At 40.6% G+C, this 21,820-nt stretch overlaps 1 protein-coding gene across 3 annotated transcripts in view; it reads left to right on the forward strand.

The window, feature by feature from the left end:
• TANC1 (tetratricopeptide repeat, ankyrin repeat and coiled-coil containing 1) overlaps positions 1-21,820 on the forward strand; it is a 242,270-nt gene that overhangs the window by 103,572 nt on the left and 116,878 nt on the right. For all 3 annotated transcript variants that reach the window (XM_040229144.1, XM_040229146.1, XM_040229145.1), the window contains exon 4: positions 6,020-6,220. In XM_040229144.1, the coding sequence (XP_040085078.1) occupies positions 6,020-6,220 (201 nt within the window). The remainder of the gene's footprint in view (positions 1-6,019; positions 6,221-21,820) is intronic.

Here is a 21,820-nt window from a genome sequence, read left to right on the forward strand (position 1 = left end):
CCTTTTCTTAGGGGAACAGGACCAAGAGAATGGACTCTAGATTGGACTGCCTGGCTTCGGACCTGACTTTGCCGTTTGCTGGTGTCCTTGATCAAGATTCTTGTTTCTTTCTGAGCCTCAGTTTCCTTGTTGAAGGATGGACGTAACACTAGCAACTCCTTTCTGCTGGAGATGGTTTAGTCGCCAAGTTGTGTCCAACTCTTTCACAAGCCCATGGACTGTAGCACACCCGGCTCCTCTGTGTGATTTTCCAGGCAAACATAGTGGAGTGGGTTGCCATGCCCTCCTCTAGGGAATCTTTCTGACCCAGGGATTGAACCTGGGTCTTCTGCATTGCAGGTGGATTCTTTACCACTGAGCCACCAGGGCAGCCTGTACCTGCTTCCTGAGGTGGTTACAGTGATATAAAGTGCCTGAAACCTTGTCCTAACACATAGTAACATCTAAAAAAGTAATTATTCTGTTACAGTGCACCCCTCTGGGGCTTGGGAGTTGACGTGTTTCTGAGGTCATATACATATTCTTAGAAGTTCAGACTTCCTTGCAGGGTGACATGCCTGCTTTGAAGGGAAACTTTGACAATTTGAGAGGAAACACTAGTCTGTTACTCATCTCTCTCTAGATAAAGTACATTTGGTTCTGTGACTCTCGAGTATTAAGAATAAAGCTGTGAGGATAGTCCTCACTGAGCTCTCTTCAGAACCCTCTGGAGTTTTGAAGACAAAAGGGTAAACTTGTCCTATTGACCAGATTTTTCTTTGTTCTGTGGTTAGCGGCTTTGTTGCCTTTTAGCGCTATTGTTTGAGAATTAGTCATGACTGTGTGAAGAATGTTTTGGAAAATTGCTTTCTTGAATACATTAATCTTTCTTTTTGAAAATGCACATTAACAGTCAGCTCTGGCTCGATGCTTGGGACATCCTATAAGATGTAAAATGGTTTAAAGAGCTTTCAGAGAGAGACTTCTCAAGGTTCCAAAAATGATATTGGATCTTGTGGGAGGAAATCTTTTCCAATTTTCTAGGTTTCTGTAAATATACATGTCATATGAATACAAAGCCTTATGATGGAAGATACGGTTAAGAAACATGAGTGCACTCCTGGGCAGGCGCTGCACAAAAGATGCCCTAACACATTTAATGCCCTAGTTAAACATATTACACCAGTCCTGTGTTCTGGAACTGGGTAAACAGAACATCTTTTCTATTTTCTATTCTAAGCTTCCATTCCCCCCTCCTCCAGCTTGCCACTTCAATGGCACAATAAATGGAAATCTGATTTCCTGCATCTGCAGACCTATTTACCTGAATGTCTAAGCTCAGTCTTGCCTTTCTCAGGTCTTCTCTTTTCAGAAATGCACTTTTACTTTCATCTCCCTGGCTTTGTTGCCCTCGTTTTTTAAAATCCTTCCCTAATCCTGCACTCCATGTACTTTAATCTCTAGTGCTGGACATGGCCATTCTGCACAGCTGCCTTTAAACATTCATCATCTCCCAGGTTTGCATTTTCTTCCATTATGAGTTTAAATCCTTTTTCACAGTCTGTAATAGTGGAAAAAAATTAAAGAACTATTATCAAAAGCTATTTCTGCCAATTAAAGCCTTATTGGATGACTTTATCCCCTTTGATAATTCTATTATCTTTGCAAACTATTACTTGGATTTAGTTTTAATGTGTGAAAGAATATATGTGTGTGTATTTGCTTTTATTTACTACATATATATATATATATATGGATATTTGCTTATATGTATTACAAACAGGAAGAACCTTATACCCTCATGCCCTTTCTGGTCTTTTATTTTTGAAACTCAGAGTTGGTGATTTTAAAATAAGAAAAGGGGTGTGTGTGTGTGTGTGTTTGTGTGTGTGTATGTATGTATGAATGGCCGAGACCCTATGCGACTCGCAAAGCCTAAACTTCTGTTGCAAAAAATGTGCTAACCCTGTATAGAATCAACTCATTTAAAACTATGTCTATTTTGAGTACTTCCTTTTTTTAAAAGTCTAAGTTCTTGAATATGTAGAGTAGTGAGTGTGTTAGAGCATGAGACAGCCACTTGGGGGGACTTTGGGAGTTCTAGGAATCAAGATTGCCGGGAGAAGGGTCAGTCACCTCAGATACGCAGAAGACAGCACCCTGATGGCAGAAAGTGAAGAGGAACTAAAGAGCCTCTTGATGAAAGTGAAAGAGGAGAGTGAGAAGGTTAGCTTGAAGCTCAGCATTCAGAAAACAAAGATCATGGCATCCGGTCCCATCACTTCATGGCAAATAGATGGGGAAATAGTGGAAACAGTGTCAGACTTTATTTTTCTGGGCTCCAAAATCACTGCATATGGTGACTGCAGCCATGAAATTAAAAGACGCTTACTCCTTAGAAGAAAAGTTATGACCAACCTAGATAGTATGTTGAAAAGCAGAGATATTACTTTGCCAACAAAGGTCCATCTAGTCAAGGCTATGGTTTTTCCAGTGGTCATGTATGGATGTGAGAGTTGGACTGTGAAGAAAGCTGAGTACTGAAGAATTGATGCTTTTGAACTGTGGTGTTGGAGAAGACTCTTGAGAGTCCCTTGGACGGCAGGGAGATCCAACCAGCCCATCCTAAAGGAGACCAGTCCTGGGTGTTCATTGGAAGGACTGATGTTGAAGCTGAAACTCCAGTCCTTTGGCCGCCTGATGCAAAGAGCTGACTTGTTTGAAAAGACCCTGATGCTGGGAAAGATTAAGGGCAGGAGGAGAAGGGGACAACAGAGGATGAGATGGCTGGATGGTATCACCGACTCAATGGACATGGGTTTGGGTGAACTCCGGGAGTTGGTGATGGACAGAGAGGCCTGGTGTGCTGTGATTCATGAAGTCACAAAGAGTTGGACACAACTGAGTGACTGAACTGAACTGAACTGAGCCTTTACCTTGGTTTTTACGGTTAGCCCCTATGCCCTGGCATCTTGTCTGTGAATTCATGTGATTGGATTAGATGGTCTCTGAGAGTGAAAGCATGTTGGGGTGGATGTGAGTGTCCATGGTGAATAAATGGGAAACACCTGCCAGGGGAACTGGAGGAGGGCTGGTAAGTCACGGGTGGTTGATAATGTGGTTTTCCTACCCTGGAGAGGATGCATCAAACTACCTGGCCTGGGCATTCTTGCTTCAGCAACAGGAAGGGGGATTGAGGTGTGCTTCCTGTCACTTAATTGAGGTGTGCTTCCTGTCACTTAATTGAGGTATGGAATAAAATAGGTCACAGTTAAAAGAAAAACATCTTTTCAAGGCTAAAAAGAAATGTGCCTGCCGTACTGGTTGTTGCAGTGAAATGTTTTTAATTCCTCTTAAACCTCTTTAAACATCTGCTGGGGAATGTTAAATCAACCCGAGAATTTCTGGTGTCATGTTGCCTAGGACCAGTATTGTATAGTCCTGTGGATGCCCCTAAGAGACTTTCTCTTTCTGGCACCTGCGTAGGCATCCTTGTGATGCTCTTGGACTGACTTTGACCTGAACCCCTTGTCTGATGCAGTTAAAGCACCAGACTCCAAGTGCTGTCTCCAGCCTCTTAGCCAATGGATGTGCCTCCTGTTCATACATAAAGCTGCTTTCTCTGCTTTGTGCTTTTGTGATGAAAGGAGGCTGGAAGTTAGGGATCTTTAATTGTGTCTTAAAAACAAACCAACAGAACAGCGTGTTTGGGACTATGTTATGGTGAGATGTCAAAGTAAACTTGAAATAGAAACCTTCCCTCCCGCAGCCCCATCTCTAAGTCCCGTTTTATTGCAGACCACATAAAATCAAAGTACTGGAGCACAGCTGCTCCGAAGGCCGAAGGTCCTCATGGTTATGGCTTTCTTTGGAAACCCATCCCCACCAGACTTGCAGTTAATGAAAATATTTGCTTTGCTTGATATAAACAAAGTTTATGGGCAGAATTTGTCATTAGGAAACACTTTAATTCTGTTTTACCCCTCAATCTCCAATTTCTTCTTGTATCACATTGAAAAATTCTAAGTATTTAAGAAAATAAATGCTTTCTTGGTAATCAGCTTACAGTTTTATTTCTGGTGTTGTTGTAATAGATGCATCTCTCCCTCATTGTGCCCTCATCTAGATGAGGTGACTTGAAATCTGGGGCTTGTTTGTTTTCAGTCGGAGATACTTGTGTGTGAGTAGGAAGAGACAGTGCCTGCTCCCATCAGGCCACCCCATAGCCATTTGGGTATCCAGGCTGGTGGTCTTGGCAGTGCAAGGGCAGTCTGAGGGCAGGGTAGCTCTCTTCAAACCTCATGGAAAACCAGTGTTGCCTCTTCAAGCCCTCCACATCCTATGTATGTAACTCCCTGGGCTGTGTGTGGCCTTAGTGCTTTCCATGTTCTTGTCTGTCTTTGGGGGGTTTCTGGCCAAACCAGGAATCAGGTGACCAGGTATCATTCTTGAAGGCACAGCACCTGTTTGCCCTCCTAAGATGAGACCAATGTGGTGGCGGGACTGATCATGCGAGCCTGATATTGGACCAGAGCAAACAGCTGTCCCTTCAAGTCTCAGCATGGTGACCCAGCCCCAAGGGGAGCTGGTGTTGTGGCGCATCTCCTGTTCTGCCTTAAGATCTGTTCCATCACCACACTGTTGAAGGGGAGACAACTGGGAAGCTTCATGCCCTTAAGACGTCAAGGAGGTGGTTTTTGAAAGATTTCTTGCAGGCCTGTGTTGGTGTGAGACTAGCTCCTGGGTCATGGGAACTGGTGCTGGTGGTATCTTACAATGCAGACTCTGGAAGCAGGGTGGGCAGGGCTTGCAAGAGGAGGGGGTATTGGCCTTCAGTGGGACTTAGGAGGTAAGGATCTCCATTAACTCCGGCCCGCATGCTTACCTTCCTCATGGACAAGAACGTTATTTGTCTTACATGTTTGCATAATGTTCTTGTTTTTGAAAATTCTTGTGAGAGTCTCCTGGTCACTCTTGTCATTTCTTCAAATATAGGTCGTTTGGATAGTTAGTTCCCCAACTTTATTAAAACCTTTTCAAGCATAGCTAGCCCAGCTGAGACTGAAATTACTTTCTGATGGTGCCAGCTTACGCCTTGTGGAACCTGTGGCTTTTCTGTTCACAGCTCTGCTGGTGTTGAGGTGCCTTTGAAAGCAGTGCTTGAGCATGTTTGCCCTTTTTAAACTCTTCCCCTCCCTACTCCCTCCTGGTCTGTGGAGGGAGTAACTCTACTTCGTCATGCCTCCTGATGTGAAAAACAAGTACAGTGAAGCCTTTGGGGACTTGACAAGGTTGCATCCTTTTTGAGTGTTGTGTGTAAAGATCCGCAAAAACTTAGTTCCCACCTGGCTAAATAAATGGTGTAAGTTCAAATCCAGGCTTTGGTTTTTGGAATCAGAAAGGCATGGTAAGGACCAGTTGGATAACTTCTGTCAGAGAGACAAGTTAGCTTGTGGAAAACTTTCTGTACCTTTCTAGTTTTGCTGTATATAATTCAAAGCTTGAAGATGCTCTTTTGATCATCAGGAAAATAATTTATCTCTTCTTGCACCATCTCAGTTGCTTCTTGGTATATGCCTGGTGTCGAAGAGGAAAGCATAACATCTATGTACTTGAGGACTGGTTGTATTTTTTTCAGAGGTTCTGGTTCTAGCCGACATATTGCCTTCCCTGTGTTCTCTTTTTAATTGCATTCTCTGCATTTTTAAAAATATATGTGCCTTAAAATGTTTAATTTCTTGATAGTAAGCCTGTCTGTCCTTAAGTTCATTGAAGGGCTGAGTATTGAGGAGAACCTGCTTCATCAATGAGCCACGGTTCCAGTTTCATGACTAAGGGTTTGGGCTGGCTGAGTTTTAGGATGGTGGGTCCGCCCTGGGGAGTGTGAAGTGGATGGGATGAGAGAGAATCCTTTTTAAAAAAATCATTAAAAAAAAAAATTCAACACACACATATGGCATATTGGAATTCTAAGAATGTAGTTCTTAGGAATTAAACTTGCATCTGTGGCTTAACCTAAGGTTTTCTCTCTCCACTCCAGGAGGCGACTTTGGTCCAGAGACTTCCTCTCCAGTCCTGCCGCCTGGCCATGGCAGTGAGTTTCCTGTGAGCAGCCTTCCAGTGGCAGAGGATGCCTACAGGGTGAGCTTGGCTAAAGGCGTCTCCATGTCTCTGCCTTCATCACCTCTGCTGCCCCGACAGTCTCACTCTGTGCCGTCAAGGTCAACCAAAAAGTCCCCAGGTAAACGAGTCCCCTAACTGACTTCTTGGTTATATGAGTAGTGAATATGTTGGAATTAGGCAAAGCTAGTGCCTACAAGAAATCTTTCAGCAGAACGTTTTTATTCTTTGTTATGGTAACTTCTGGAAGGAGATCTTAAAAAAAAAAAAAGATTATTTGGATAGATTGATTTCTTTAGTTCAACCTATCTATAAACCACATTGATTGCCCAGACTAGACTTTTACAAAGATTGGTGTTATCAATATTAACGTTAACCAACAGTTTTGTTTTCTTGTTCACAAATTAGAGAAATGCTATAATCTAAACTTGCTGTGGTATGTTTACAAGGTTATGGATTTTGGCAAGTGTAATCTGACAACAGTCTGTTTATTACTGCTTAGCATTATATACTGATGTATTTTCCTTGATTACATCATCCAGCATTTGAACAGCTATAAAATTTAATTGTTGGTGAAAATTCAGACTTTGAAGTGGTAGGACAAGGGACTTATAGATTATTTGAAGTATTTTAGCTTCACTTTTTATTAGTAACTTTTTGCATTTTACTTTACCAGTAAAAACCCAAATGTTACCTAACTTTAATCAGATGTGAGGAAAGCCTTGCCAAGATGCTGATACCTGGAGTTATAAAAGTTCTTTGATCTTCTTTTAGGTTTTCTGAGTATTTGTTTACTGAGGGCAAGATAAACTGGGGCCTTATTGACCATATGCCAGTGTAAGAATTGTTTGCATTTACACAATAGACGTGTTTGGAGTTGATCTAAACTATGCCCTGGGACTGTGAAGTTGGCATCTGTTTTTCTAATTTCCTCAATATGTTATATGCATTATTTCTAAATCATGTAGTGGATATTTGCAGTTTGAAGGGGGGTGTAAAATTAAGGTAAACCGTAAGCTCTGAATGTTAGCATTGGTGCTGTGAGTTGGTGATTGTCCAAAAATCTTTTGTTGTTATAGAACTTTCTTATTTTGGACAGCATTGTTTACAATCCAGTCATTAGCTGGAACTTGGAAACCTTTTGGTATGAAGTGATTTCCTGTGCCAAGGAATTTGACCTGTTTATCAGTATTTGGGGAAATTCCTGGAATGTCCTTTCTTGCTTCTCTTTGCCCTCCCCCCACCGCTGTATCTCTTTGTCAGAGTTCTTCGCTTGTTTCAAATCCCAGTTCCCACACCGTCCCTTTCACCAGTTACCCCATTGGAATTACTGCTTTTTACAAATTGTGCACAGCATTTTGCCTTTATTCTTATTAGCTTCATCATTTGTCCTTTTTCCTTGAATTAGTGTATGTACGCTTCTTATGTCTGATAATTGAAGGCAGGCATGATGTCTTCTCCAAGTGTACCTCATTTATAGAAGCCAGGTTCAAGAGGTTTCCCTCCTGTAGTCTGTGCTGCTGCAAATGAATTGATGCCTCTTGAGCCCTAAGATTGGTGAACGCCTGAGCAATTCTGGGGCATACTATATTTCAGAAATATTGTTATTGATTAAAAAATCAAGGTTAGTTTTAATGGGACTTTAAAATGTTTTTTTCCCAGCTTTTCTGAAATATAATTGACCCATAACATTGTAACTTTGAGGTATATAATGTAGTGATTTGATATATATATTACAAAATTATTACCACAGTAAGGTTAGCGAGCACATTCATCACTTCACAATTACTGTTTACTTACCTTGTGGCATTTTCGTGGGACATCAGGTAACAATGCATGGCATGACAAGCTTGGGCAGTGTGGCAAGAACGATCAGACCCAGAAGGGTCTCATTGAGGCTACAGGCAAACCTGCAGAGAAATCCCTGACAAGACTTTGTCTCCTGTGTCCTTACCAAATTAGCTGTCTTTGGCTTTGAGAAAATATCTCAAAGTTTGTTTTTTCTCTATAGGAATAAATTTATTTATGCTAATGTGTTCTCTGCAAGGCCTTACAAATGGAAGGGAATACCTAATTCTGCAAAATTCAATCTTTTAATGGAATGAAGGAAATATTCTCCATATTAGATGCTTTTGGTTCAAATGATAATTAAATACACTAAGCTCATTCTTCTCTGGTGGGGCGGTGTTTGATAATTGCCTAAATGTGAACAGCAAACTTATATCTCACAGTGGTCATTTGGTTTCATTATCTTGGTAATTTTAATTCAAAAAGGAAAGTCAAGGGCAGAGATGCTTGCTTAAAAGTGGCAGGGGCTCAGAATACATCAGACAGTAAACAACATTTTTTTCCAGTGTTAAACACACAAACTTCTGTTTAAACCATATTGTTGGAAAATTATCCAGAGCCCTAATGTTCTACCTGCCTATAAAAATAGTTGACATATGGTTGTGAACGTGCACTGGATTTCAAAATAGCCATCTATTTGAGAAGTTAGCACTGTTGTTGCTAATGATACAGTAGATACAGTGTGTGAGCAGAGCCCATAGGTAACCACCCCCCCACCTACTCTATCCCCTCTGTTTTCCCTTTCCAGCTGTGCTTCAAGAGCACATAGTCTTTCAGACCTAGCTCTGAACTTACCTCCATGACTTCTCTTCTCATTTGTAAGATTAGCTGCCCTTCTCTTTCTTCTGTTTAAGGCAAAACCAAAACAAAAATACCCAACCAAAAACCAAACCTGCTTTACTTGTTTAGACAGAAAAGCTTCACTAATTGATGCTAATCAAGAAACTACTGGACCGGAACTATTATTCTAGCAAAAGTCAAATACTAGAAACTCCTGTCACAGGCACTCCACACAGCCTGTATCAATAATGAAGGTGTGTATACGAGTACCTTTGGTGATCAGCTCCTAGGTCATGAGAACCCTGGAGCTGAGAAAATGTCATTAACTTTGATGTAATGGGACTCTGCACTTCATGTGGTCGAGTTTATGTCCCAATTCTATTGCCAGTTATATTTACTCTTCTTTCACGTTGCTCTACAGTATTTATATTTTATCACTGCTAGTTGAAAGATTCAGTTTCCTGAGTACTGTTTAAAAGTTTTTGTTTTTGCTAAATGAGAAGTAAATTTTCTGGTGATGAAAGCAAAGATTAGTATCCACTAAAGTAGTTCTGTGGTGTTGCAAGCCTTTTTAGATTAATATTTGTAACGCATCCTTTTGTCTCTCAGAGAAGAGCAAAACCCGTTTCCTGTGGATTGTTTATTAGTAATATCTTTTGTGACTTTATATTTGGATTACATTTTCCCAGATCACTTTGGGCCCATTATGAATAAATAGTCAGAAGGAGGCAGGAAGGGACCTTTAAAGCTGCTGTGAATGGGGTGAAACAGCAGATCGGGAAAAGTGGGTGATATTGCTTTTCTAATCCTCACATATATGAGGAGACTGGGTAGTGCTGATTATAGTCATTGCCCCTTATTTATGGCTTCTTTTTCTGTGGTTTCAGTTATTTCTGGTCATTTGGTGTCCAAAAATATTAAATGGAAAATTCCAGAAGTAAACAATTCATAATTTTTAAATTGTGTGCCATCACATCATGAAATCTTGCTCTGTCCTGCCGGGGATGTGAATTGACTCTCTGTTGTGTGTGTCCCGCCCATTAGTCACTGCATAGTCCCCTTGGTCATCAGATCTACTGTTCTGATATTGCAGTACTTGGGTTCGAGCAGCCCTTATTTTACTTAGTAATGGACCCAAAGCTCAAGAGTAGTGATGCTGACTGTTCAGACACGCTGCAGAGAAGCTGTGCAATGTTTCCTTTAAGTGCAAAGGTTCTTGACTTAATAAGAGAAGAAAAAAAAATCGTTTGCCGAAGTAGCTAAGATCTACGGTAAGAACGAATTTTCTATACGTGAAATTGTGAGGAAGGAAAAAAAACTTGTGCTGGTTTTGCTCTCACACGTCTAACTGCACAAGTTACAACCGCAGCATGTGATGAGTGCTTTAGGTAAGAGGGGAAATACATTAAATTTCTGCAATAAAATACTTTGAGAGAGACCTCATTCTATTTGTTATTGTCATTGATCTTGTACTTTGCCTCACTTATAAATTAAACTTTATCACAGATATGTGTGCATAGGAAAAAACACAGTGTATATAGGGTTCGGTACTCTGTGATTTCAGGCATCCACGGGGGGTCCTGGAACATATGGGGGTACTGCTGTACTTGCGCCTCTGCTGTCTCCAGTCCCAGTTCTGTCTCAGTTGACAGAGCTGATGTAGCAGTTCTGAAAACCCCTCAGGCTGTCTGTTTCTTTAAGGGAAAGCCTCAAAGCTGACGGGCTGTAAAGTGGAAGTCATTCTGCCCTTTGATTCTTGGACCATGAGTTAATGTCTACCAAGGCCCTCCTTCTCTCACCCTGCTGGAGTGTTTATTGTAGAAAATTTGGAAATCCCAGTGGAGAGACAGGATCATTCTTAGGGTTTTGATTTTCTAGGTTTTTTTTTTTTTTAATTAATTCTTCCTAAACCCAGTACCACATGTTCTCTGTCATTTTCCTGAATATTATATCATGAGCGTGTTCCAGTGTGCCTGAAGAACTTGATATTTGATGTTCATTGTTTCAATATTCTATAATTGATTTTTAACTAATTTCTTACTGTTAGATATTTATATTTCAGTTTTTTTTAATTGAGTCAAAATGTTTTATTTTGTTTTTGTTATTAAATGCCTGTAGACCTTTAATTGTGATAAAATACACGTTACAAGTTCCCATCTTAACCATTTTTAAGTGTACAAGTTGGTCATACACTGACAGTGTTGTGCATCCAGTCTCCAGAACTTCCAATGCGAATATTTCTGTTAAGGAATTTTTATATACATTTGATTTCTCAAGAGCGACAGGTTCCCAGAAGTGAAAGTATTGAACTAAATGGAATGCATTTTTAAAAATTCTTGGTCCATACTGCCCAGTCACTTTACAAAACGCTACATTGACGTCACATTGCCTCTAGCATTCTTTGAGAGGCTTCCTTCGGAAGTCAGCATCTTCTGAAAACAGTCTTGAGTGGATGGTGCTAGTCATTGCTTTGTCAGGCCCCGCTGTGGACCACTAATTAGCAAGAGGAGGCTGAGAGAAGTCATTCTATAACCCTCCTCTTTTCAACTTCCCTTGTGTCTGCACGTCTCAATTTCCATTTTCTTTCTTTCTATGGTACTGTGACAGAGGAATTATCACAGCTGAGTCAGATCAAGGTCACAGGCAGAGCTAACACTCTGCTGGCTTCCAGGTTCATCGACAGCCGTGGTCTCTGCTGTGTGTGTGGATCATGGGGGACGGCAGGCAGGTGAGGGTTGGCAAGGCCTCTTTGCAGATACAGACGCAGAGGCTCTTCCGCAGGGAACTTACCCCAGTGTGCGAGTTGCTGGTAGGGGTTGGCCCCAGTCCAGCTCCCACCCCAGCGTATTCTCCCGTGCTGGTGCCAGTCTGCATTGTTCTGTCTGTGCCTTGTTGACACATGAGCTGCCGATGACGTGGGTCTGTGCTCTGGTGGCAGGCACGGGGGAGGCGGCAGGCTGGAGGTTGTGCACACGTGCATCTGAGAGGCCCCTTCCCAGGGAGGTGGAGGGCGGCACAGGGATAACACAGTCTGCACGCAGAACCAGCTAGTGGAAGCCCTGCCAGCACCTCTACTCTGACCCACAGCGCGATGTTCCCTCCTGCAGGCTCGTTCTATGATCACCTCCTCCAAGGAGCAGGCGGCCTGCCTGTGTCTTACTGCTGCATGTAGCCATGACTAGAACACACACAAACTTTGTTCTGTGCTCACACACAGACCTGTGTGTGTTTGGTTTGTTCTGCTGTGAACTTAAGGACCTTTGAGTGTTGTTTATACTCCTGCCCGTGAGTCCTGGTCCACCCATACACAATCTGACTGTACCACTCGAGCATACCCAGGGATTTTAAAGAAGACCGCTGACTGAGTCCTGCTTTCAGAAATTCTGATTTAATGCCTATGAGGTATTGGGATTTTAAAATATCTCCCCAGGTGGTTCTAATATGTAGCAAAGTTAGAGAACCACTGGTAAAGAATACATGATCATCTTATAAAATTCCTTTTCAAAGAAGGTAAATACAGAAGTAACTTGTTTATTTTCTGAATTTTGGAAAGAATAGTTGTGGACGAAAATTCATTACAAAAATATACAATAAAAATATTGTATATTTATACAATATACAATAAATTTTGGTACTCCCACCCCACCCCTAGAAAGACAACCACTTCTGAAAATTGGTTGAATGTCTTTCCTGCCCTGTTTTCTATAGTAAATATGATAGTGATGTATTTGCCCACTCCCCCAGCTTCGTATGTGAAAGACAATCCCAGTTTCCTAATAAACAACAGGGAAGAACATTCTTGTTTATTAATATTTAAAGGTATCTCTGATAGTTTCATTGGATAGACTATAAAAGTGTGACTACTTGGTGAAAAGTTTTTTTATTAATGTTATGAACGGATTATTATATACTTATTGGTCATTTGTACTTTTTTCTTTGAGAATTCTTGTGGTATCTCTCTTCTGTTCTACTAGGGCAATACAGTTCTTACTGAATTACCACAACTTTTTTTTGTTTGTTTTAAGACCATCAGTCGTGTACGTAATTCAAAAATGTTCTCAGTTCATGGTTTTCCATTTAATTAGGTTTACAGTGTTTCATGATTCACAAAATTTTGTTTTCTCAATTCAGAGTTACATATTTTTCCATTATAATCTATCCCATTGCATTTTTTTAGAAAACAACTTTATTGGGATGCTTTGCATATTGTATAATTCATCCATCTAAAGTTTATAGTTCAGTGTTTTTTAGCATTTTCACAGGGTTGTGCAACCGTTGCCACAATCTAATTTTAGAACATTTTAATCTCCCTTAAAAAAAAAATCCGTTTGCATTAGCAATTACTCCACATCCTTCCCTCTCCAAGTCCCCTCCAGCCCTAAGCAAACACCACTCTGCTTTTTTCCTCAATGGATTTGCCTGTTTGGGGGATTTTGTCTAAATAGAATTATACAATATAGGTTCTTTTGTGACTGGCTTTTTTATATGCATGCATATGCTACATGTGTTAGTCCATTTTTTAGTTGATGGACATCTGAGTTATTTCCACTTTTGGCTATTACAAATAATGCTGCTATGAACATGTGTATCCTTTTTTGTGGGGATGTGTCTTTTGCTTTTTTGAGGGGTACATACCAGGGATTGAAATTGCTGAAATTATATATGATTTAAATTTAAATTATCTGTTTAACCTTTTGAAGTACTGCCAAATTGTTTTCCAACATGACTGCACCATTTTGGATTTAGTTTCAGAGTATAAGGTTTCCAGTTTCTCCAAATCCTTGGTAACTCTTGTATTATCTATCTGTTACCTATTATCTTGGCTATAATCAAAAAGATAGATAACTTTGTAGTACATGTGAATTAGTATCTTATTATAGTTTTATTAAGAATTCTTTGTATATTCTAAATACAAATTATGCAATATGAAAATATTTTCTTCCATTTTGTGCTCTTAATACTATTGTTTTAAGCACAGAAGTTTCAAATTTTAATGTAGACCAGTTAAATTATTATTTTGCCACTACTCTTTTGATGTCGTATCCAGGAAACTATTGCCTACTCAAAGGTCACAAAGATTCATGCCCAAGTTTCCTCTTATATTTAAGTTTTAACTCTTATATTGAAGTCTAGGCTCCTTTTTGAGTCCAGTTTTTATGAATGGTGTGAGGTAGGGGTCGCCTTCATTTTTTCACATGATGAAGGATATCCAGTTGCCCCAGCACGATTTATTGATAAGTGAATCCGTTTCCCACTGAATGAATTTTGAGTCCAAGCCACTGTTGTGCCCAAACCAGCCCTTCTGTTCCACTTCCCCTTTGCTTGCTCTTTTCCTTGTGTCCTAGGTCACAACGTTCTCTTTTCCAGTTGATCCCAGCTGTGGCTCACCTCTGTTGCTTCATCCAGTCTTCCTTTATGTCCTCCTTTTTCCTATGTAAGAAGAAGCTTCTTTCCAAAAACCTGGTAGCAATGTGCTTCCTCCTTTCTCTGCACCACCTTTGCTGGCATTTCTCTGCCCTGACATCTTTTGAACTCCTGGTCTTTGTTTCCCCTTGGAAGCCTTGGAAACAGGATCTAATCACTTCCTTCAGTCACCTGGGTGCTGGGTGCTGGTATGTACCTATTAAAATGAATTAAATTGAAGTAGTCTACTTTCATAAGCTCCATGTGATTGACTGAAAATACTAATGGACATATAAGCAATTTAAATGTCATAGTACCTTACGTTTGTAAAGCTGGGAACATACCTTTCCCCATATCTGAGAGAACTACTACTTCATTGAGGCCCTGCCTCTCTCAGGATTTTGCTGTCAGGAGCATGCTTTAAGCTGGGTTGTCCTCAGCCTTCTCATCTCTCCTTTCCTGTGCTCCTGTCACTCTCCTATTTTTCAGGCTTCCGGTGTTTTTGTTTTTGTTTTCCTTTGCTGTGTGTTTCCTACCACCTTAATGATGACTGGAGGTTTAATCCAGTCACACTGTACGGCAATGTCAGAGGGCAGCTAGAACAAACCCAGCGCCATGCTCTGAAATGAGGGTTTTTACCTCAAGAAAATAGAGTCAGGGGCGGTGGTGGTGGGAATCTCTTTTTTTTGGTCATTTTTGATTCACAGAGAAACTCAGATATCACAGAAGCTATTGCACCTATATCTAACATTAATGAATGTTAATGTGAGGTTGAAACCAACAGGAAGGAAGTACTGATGTTCCAGCCTAAGTCCTCAGATTTGTAGTGAAGCAAGCCTGTGGTTGGGTCAGCAGGAGTGGCTGCTGGGGTTCCAGGCAGAGGCATAAAGGTGCACAGATCCTGGAGTTCAGAAGAGAAGGTGGACACAGGATGGTGATCTCTAAAAGATCAGTCAGCAAGAGCTGGAGTGTCCTACAGAAGGAAAACAGGGACCATTGGGAAAATTTTTACTATTTGGGCCTGGCGCGTTGAAACCAGTAACTTTTGTCTCTGGGGGGTTATCTAGAGTCACTAGCTAACAGTTACAAATGGACTCCTTCTTTGAGCACAGATTCTGAGAAATCAAATTTAGGAAACTCTTCCAGGGAGATGTGATTTTCTTGTCACTTCTGTCACCAACCAAAAGCTCCTTTATTGGCCAGAGGTCCTAAATAGCAGTTAAGGAGCCCACCTTTTTTTAAAAAATGAATTTAATAAGAGGAGTTTTAGATTCACTTCCAAACTGAATGGAAGGTACAGAGATTCCCCGTTTACCCCTGTCTCCAAATGTTCATAGCCTCCCTGGCGTCGGCATCACCTACTAGAGGGTGCATCTGTTAAGGCTGATGCTTCTGCATTGACTCATCTTTATCACGCAGAGTCCAAAGTTTACGTTACAGTGTTAGGTACTCTCTTAGTTTGGACAAATGTATAATGACATGTATCCATTATTGTAGTATCATACAGAGTATTTTCACTGCCTTAAAAACCCTCTGTGCTTTTTACCTAGTTGTCCCTCCCTCCCCCATCCCATCTCAAATCCCTGATCTTTTTACTATTTCTATAGGTTTGCCTTTCCCAGAATGTCATGTAGTTGAAATTATACAATGTATAGCCTTTTCAGATTCAGTTCACTCACTCAGTTGTGTCTGACTCTTTGCAACCCCATGGACTGCAGCACACCAGGGTTCCCTGTCCATCACCAACTCCTGGAGCTTACTCAAACCTATGTCCATTGAGTTGGTGATGCTATCCAACCATCTCATCCTCTGTCGTCCCCTTCTCCTCCTGCCTTCAGTCTTTGCCAGCAGCAGGGTCTTTTCTAATGAGTCAGTTCATCACATCAGGTGGCGATGGAGTATTGGAGATTCAGCTTTAGCATCAGTCCTTCCAGTGACTATTCAGAATTGACTTCCTTTAGGATGGACTGGCTGGATCTCCTTGTAGTTCAAGGAACTCTCAAGAGTCTTCTCCAACCCCACAATTCAAGAGCATCAATTCTTCGGTGCTCAGCTTTCTTTATGGTTCAACTCTCACACCCATACATGACTACTGGAAAAACCATAGCTTTAACTAGATGGACCTTTGTTGGCAAAGGAATATCTCTGCTTTTTAATATGCTGTCTAGGTTGCTCATTGCTTTTCATCCATATTTTTCAGATTGGCTTTTTCATTTAGTAATAGGGATTTTAGTTTCCTTCACATCTTTTCATGTTTTGATAGCTTTTTAAAGCTGAATAATTCTCCATTGTCTGGACTGTACCATGGTTGTTTATTCATTCATCTATTGAAGTACATCTTAGTTGCTTTGAGGTTTTGGCAGTTATGAATAAACCTGTTGTAAACATCTATGTGCAGGGTTTTGTGTGGACATGTTTTCAAGTCCTTTAATACCAAGAAGCATGATTGCCGAATTGTATGGTAAGAACGTTTGTTTCATAAGAAACCCGCTATCTTCTGAAGCTGCTGTACCCGTTTTGTATTCCCACAAGCAATGGATGAGCGTTCTTGTGGCTCCACAACTTGCTAGCATTTGGTGGTGTTAGTGTTTGGATTTTGACCTTTCTAATAGCTGTTGGGTGGTGCCTTATTTTAATTGGCATTTCCTTGATGACATGTGTTGTGGAGCGTCTTTTTGTATGTTTATTTGCCATCCATATATCTTTTCTGGTGAGTTATCTGTTAAGATTTGGTCCGTTTTAAAAATCGAGTTTTCTTATTGCCAAGTTTTAAGAGTTCTTTGAGTTTTGAGAGTTCTTCTGGGTAACAGTCCTTTATCAGATATATCTTTTGCAAATATTTTCTCACTGTCTGTGGCTAATCCTCTCATTCTCTTGACATTGTCATTCTCAGAGCAGAAGTTTTTAGTTTTAACAAAGTCTAGCCTGTCAGTAATTTCTCCCATGAATTGTGCCTTTGGTATTATATCTGAAATGGCCTTGCTATACTCAAGATCATATAGATTTTCTTTTATTTTGTCTTCTGGAAGTTTTATAGTTTTGTTTTAGGTCTGTGATCCATTTTTAGTTAAATTTGGTGAAAGGCATAAGGTTTGTGTCTAGATTCATTTTTTTGCATGTGGATGTCCAGTTATTCCAATACCATTTGTTGAAAAGAGACTTTGCTCCATTGTATTGCCTTTGTTAAAGATCAGTTGATTGTATTTATATGGATCTATTTCTGGGGTGTCTGCTATGTTCCATTGATCTATTTGTCTATTCTTTGCCAATACCACACTGTCTTGATTACTGTAGCTTTATAATAAGTGTTGAAGTCCAGTAGAATAACTTCGTTCTACTCTTTCAATGTTATATTGGGTAGTCTGGATATTTTTTGCCTTTCCATATAGACTTTAGAATCAGTTTAGAGGAGCCTGGTGGGCTGCAGTCCATGGGGTCGCGAAGAGTCGGATACGACTGAAGTGACTTAGCAGTAGCAGCAGCAGTCAGTATTCACAGAATAACTTGCTAGGACATTGGTTGAGATTATATTGAATCTATTGATCAAGTTGGGAAGAGCTGACGTCTTGACAATATTCAGTCTTCCCATCCATGAACATGGAATATCTCTACATTTTGATAGTTCTTTGATTTCTTTCTTCTGCCTTTTGTAGCTTTCTTCACATAGATCCTGTATGTATTTTGTTATTTATACCTAAATATTTCATTTTGAAAGGAATGCTAATATAAATGGTATCCTATTTTAAATTTCAAATTCCACTTGTCTATTGCAGGCGTATAGACAATTGATTGACTTATGTATGTTAATCTGTATCTTAGAACTTTGCTATAATCCCTTGTGTCCATGAGTTTTTGATCAGTTCTTTCAGATTTCCTACATAGATAGTCATGTCATTTGCAAAAGAAAAGACAGTTCTATTTCTTCCTTCCCAATCTGTAGACCTGTTTTCTTTTTCTGCCTAATTGCATTAGCTTGGACTTCCGGTACAATATTGAAAAGGAGTAGAGATATTCTTATCTTGTTCCTGATCTTGATGGGAAAGTTTTTTGTTTCCACCATTAAGTGTGATGTTAGCTTTAAAGTTTCTACAGACATTCTTTGGCAAGTTGAGGGAGTTCCGCACTATTCCTAGTTTTCTGAGTTTTTATCAAGAATAGGTGTTAGACTTTGTCATATATGTATTCTGTATCTTTTGATATGACCATGTGTTTTTGCTTTTTAGCCAATTAATGTGATAGATTACATTAATTGATTTCCTAATATTGAACCAGCCTTGCAGACCTGGGGTAAGTCCCACTTGCTCATGATGTATAATTTGTTTTATATGTTCTTAGATTCAGTTTGCTAATATTTTGTCAAGGATTTTTCCATCTATGCTCATGAGAGATACTGTTCTGTAGACTTCTTGTAATGTTTTTGTTTGGTTTTGGTATTAGAGTTATGTTGGTTTCACAGAATATGTTAGGAAGTATTCTTTCTGCTTCTGTCTTCTGAAAGAGAATTAGTCTAATTTCTTCCTTACATGTTTAGTAGAATCTACCAGTGAACCTATCTGGTCTTGGTGCTTTCAGTTTTGGAAAGTTATCGATGTTAATTATTTATTCAGTTTCTTTAATAGATACAGGCCTACTCAGATTGAGTTCACTTTTGGAAAAGTCTGGGAGAATAAGTTATCCACCGTAAGTTAGGGACTTGGAAGTCTCTGGTTTTAGCTAACTGAGTTGTTAGTGATCCTGATAGGTGCAAGTCTCCATCCACCCGTCTTGGGCAGGTTGAGACTGTGTTCATCTCCCACTTGGTGTGTTTGGTTAAATTATAGGTGTTTCTTCATAGGCGATGGGCGTAATAATGGTGTTTCTCTTACAGAGTAAGTGAAATTGCGAGGTAGACTGTAAAGTGTAGGGCCTGATACACGAGTTCTCCTTTGGTGCTTGCTATTTCAGTGTGACTGTCTGCCTTAAAGCCCATCTTCGGCTTCCTTCATCTAACTCAGCGGCCTATTCTCACAACATCGGTCCTCTTGATTCCTTATCTTCAGCCATATGCTTTCCACTGGAATTTCACCCTCAGGTCTCTATGCTTTCTGGCAAGCATGTGTCTTCCTGATATGCAGCAGGCTTTGTTCCCTGTGAGTAGGACATGAAAACAGCATGACACAGTGACTGACTGACTGTCTGGATTCCAGTTCCAGCTCTGCCATCAACTCCTTGTGTTATTCATCATCTTTTGATTTGCACATGATTCGTGTGAAGTAATTAAAATTATGTCAGTAAAATTACACTATAAAACAAGCCAGCTCTTAGAACTAGTGATAAAAGTGCAAAGGTTTAAGAAAGCATTAGTTCTTAACAGAAAAGACAGATAAAGAAAAAAGATCAGATTCCTGGTGGTGCCCTGCCTCTGTGAAGTTCCTATGAGCTCTTCATGGAAGTGAGAAGTAGTGATTCGTGAAGCTGATAGAGAGTAAGTGCTCCAGATGGTTCAGTGTGTTCACCAGACAGTGAGATCAAAACTCCAATGAAAGTTGAGCAGACAGTGAGTTGTTGTCTGAAGCTGAGTGTGGAAACAGGTTACAAAGTTGCTCTTTACACAGGTAAATGAAAAAGTCAGAATGTAAGGCAGAAACCTTTGCATCAGGTTGCCCTTAAGCATCCCCTAAACTGCTCATAAATTCCATGTGCAGACACAACATCTTTGGATGGTACCACTACTTTTCTTCTGTCATTGGCAGATTGTTACAGGGTTTTTTGGGGGATAAGCACCAGGTGAAGTAGAAAGTTTGTACTTGGGACTGCATTGTACCAGAAATACCCACATTATACACCAGAATCCCACTATGTGAGAAGCCCATATGGGCTGAGGGAGAAGCAGATGTGTGTCTCTTTTCCTCCAGAACCACATCCCTCATCTTGCAGAGCACATGTAGTTGAACGCAAGTGAGGTGACTGTGCCCAGGTCACGACTCTGCTGTAACTTGGAGGAGAGTGGCATCTGAGAATGAAGGAAGTACGTGGACACTTCTGTCTTGTGCATTTTGATGGTTTACAAGGTCTCTGGATGTTGGCAGTCTTCAGTAATCAAAAGAAAATGTTTGCCTGTTGTACACATCCTAGAGTCTAGTGTTAATATTTTATATGGAAGTTAGAGGTCTTCAGGTGAGGCGTACAGGCTAGGAATTACCTGCTGTGTCAGCCAAACAATGATTGTCAACTTTGAGCTCTTTAGTAAAAACTCAATAGAGATTTCCTATATTAAAGATAATTTATTTTTCTAAAATAATATACTACCCCCCCCCATTTCTATAGTTCCTATTAGAGCCAGATGTGTGTGCTCCTAGGATTTGAATGAATGTGTATTTATGCATATACACATATATACACAGATTAAAATATGAGTGTGTGCATGTGAAAGATTTGCAGAGTCTATGATTTGTTTGTTTGGTTTTTTGCTTGTTTTAGAAGTTGCGTGGTTTAAGCAGGTCTTATCTGCATTAGATAAGTTTGAACCTTTGTGCACACCCCCTTTTCCCTCACTGCCTTCTAGATGGAGGAATTCTACCCAGGCCATGCAGTATTGTGCAGAATCTCTGGCCCTAAGACAGACAGACGTGGGTTCCAGTCCTGAGTCCCTGTTCTCAGTAGCTCTGTGTCCTTGGAAATTACTTCACAACTTCTCTCATCTGGGGATGAGAGGCAATCATCTACTGTATTGATCTGCGAGAGGACAGAGGGAATGTTTGGCAAGTACCTGGCTCCTGAAATGCCCGCAGGAAAGGCTGCTGCCGCTCCTGACTCCCAAGAGCAGGGTATCTGCCCCTCTCTCCCACTTCCTCTTTGGTGAGTTTAGTCTGGTTCTCTGGCATGGGCCACCAGGGAAGGGTCTGCTGTTTCCGCACAGGCACCTCTGAGGTCTGGTTGTCGGTATCCAGATTTGGGCTCACTAGCTCTGGGGGTGGCTCTCTGGAGGAGCTGGACACATTCATGGCCTCCACGGAAGGGTCTCCACAGATGTTTCACTGGTCTTCATCTCCTGGCATCTGTGTTGTTCCTGACCAAGGGCCTTGTTTGTTTGTTCTTGGTCCTGCTGTAGCTCTTATCGAAAGTGATAAAGATCAACCTGTAAGAATGCAAGCGACTGTGCTTTGGAGGAGTATGGAAGAAACCGTTGCTAAAGATGTTGGGGGTGAGAGTATGGAAACCACCCAGCATCCATATGTTGTCTTGAGTTGCGGTTTCCCTCTGAACATCATGACTCAGAATGGCCACCTGAGTTCTACAACACTCCTGCTCAGGAAGAAACGATGTCTTAGGCCAGGCCAAGGCAGCACACGTTAAGCAGTCTCCGAGGACTTGATTTTTACTCAGCATTAGGTTTTACTGCATATTTTTCTTAAGTTTGTGGTGTTTAATAAGCAGTTAAGGAATAACAAGTCCTTTTAAGGCAGGAATAATTCAACCATAGCTTGATACCTGCCAGTCACTGTGGCTGGGTCATACTTTTGCTTGTAGATTTCTCCATGATACCCAGAAAGGAGCAAAGAAAGATGCGGTAAGTCCCACGTGTGTTCCCTAAAATAAGAAGGGAACATCCTAGCAGACTGCTTAAAATAATCACGTTTTAATTTGCATAATTTGCACCTTTTCATAATTTTTTTTGTGGTTACCATTCCCCGTTTCTTTCTTTCACACT

Source organism: Oryx dammah, unplaced genomic scaffold, assembly GCF_014754425.2.
Source record: "Oryx dammah isolate SB20612 unplaced genomic scaffold, SCBI_Odam_1.1 HiC_scaffold_27, whole genome shotgun sequence".
In the NCBI taxonomy this organism is placed as follows: Eukaryota; Metazoa; Chordata; class Mammalia; order Artiodactyla; family Bovidae; genus Oryx; species Oryx dammah.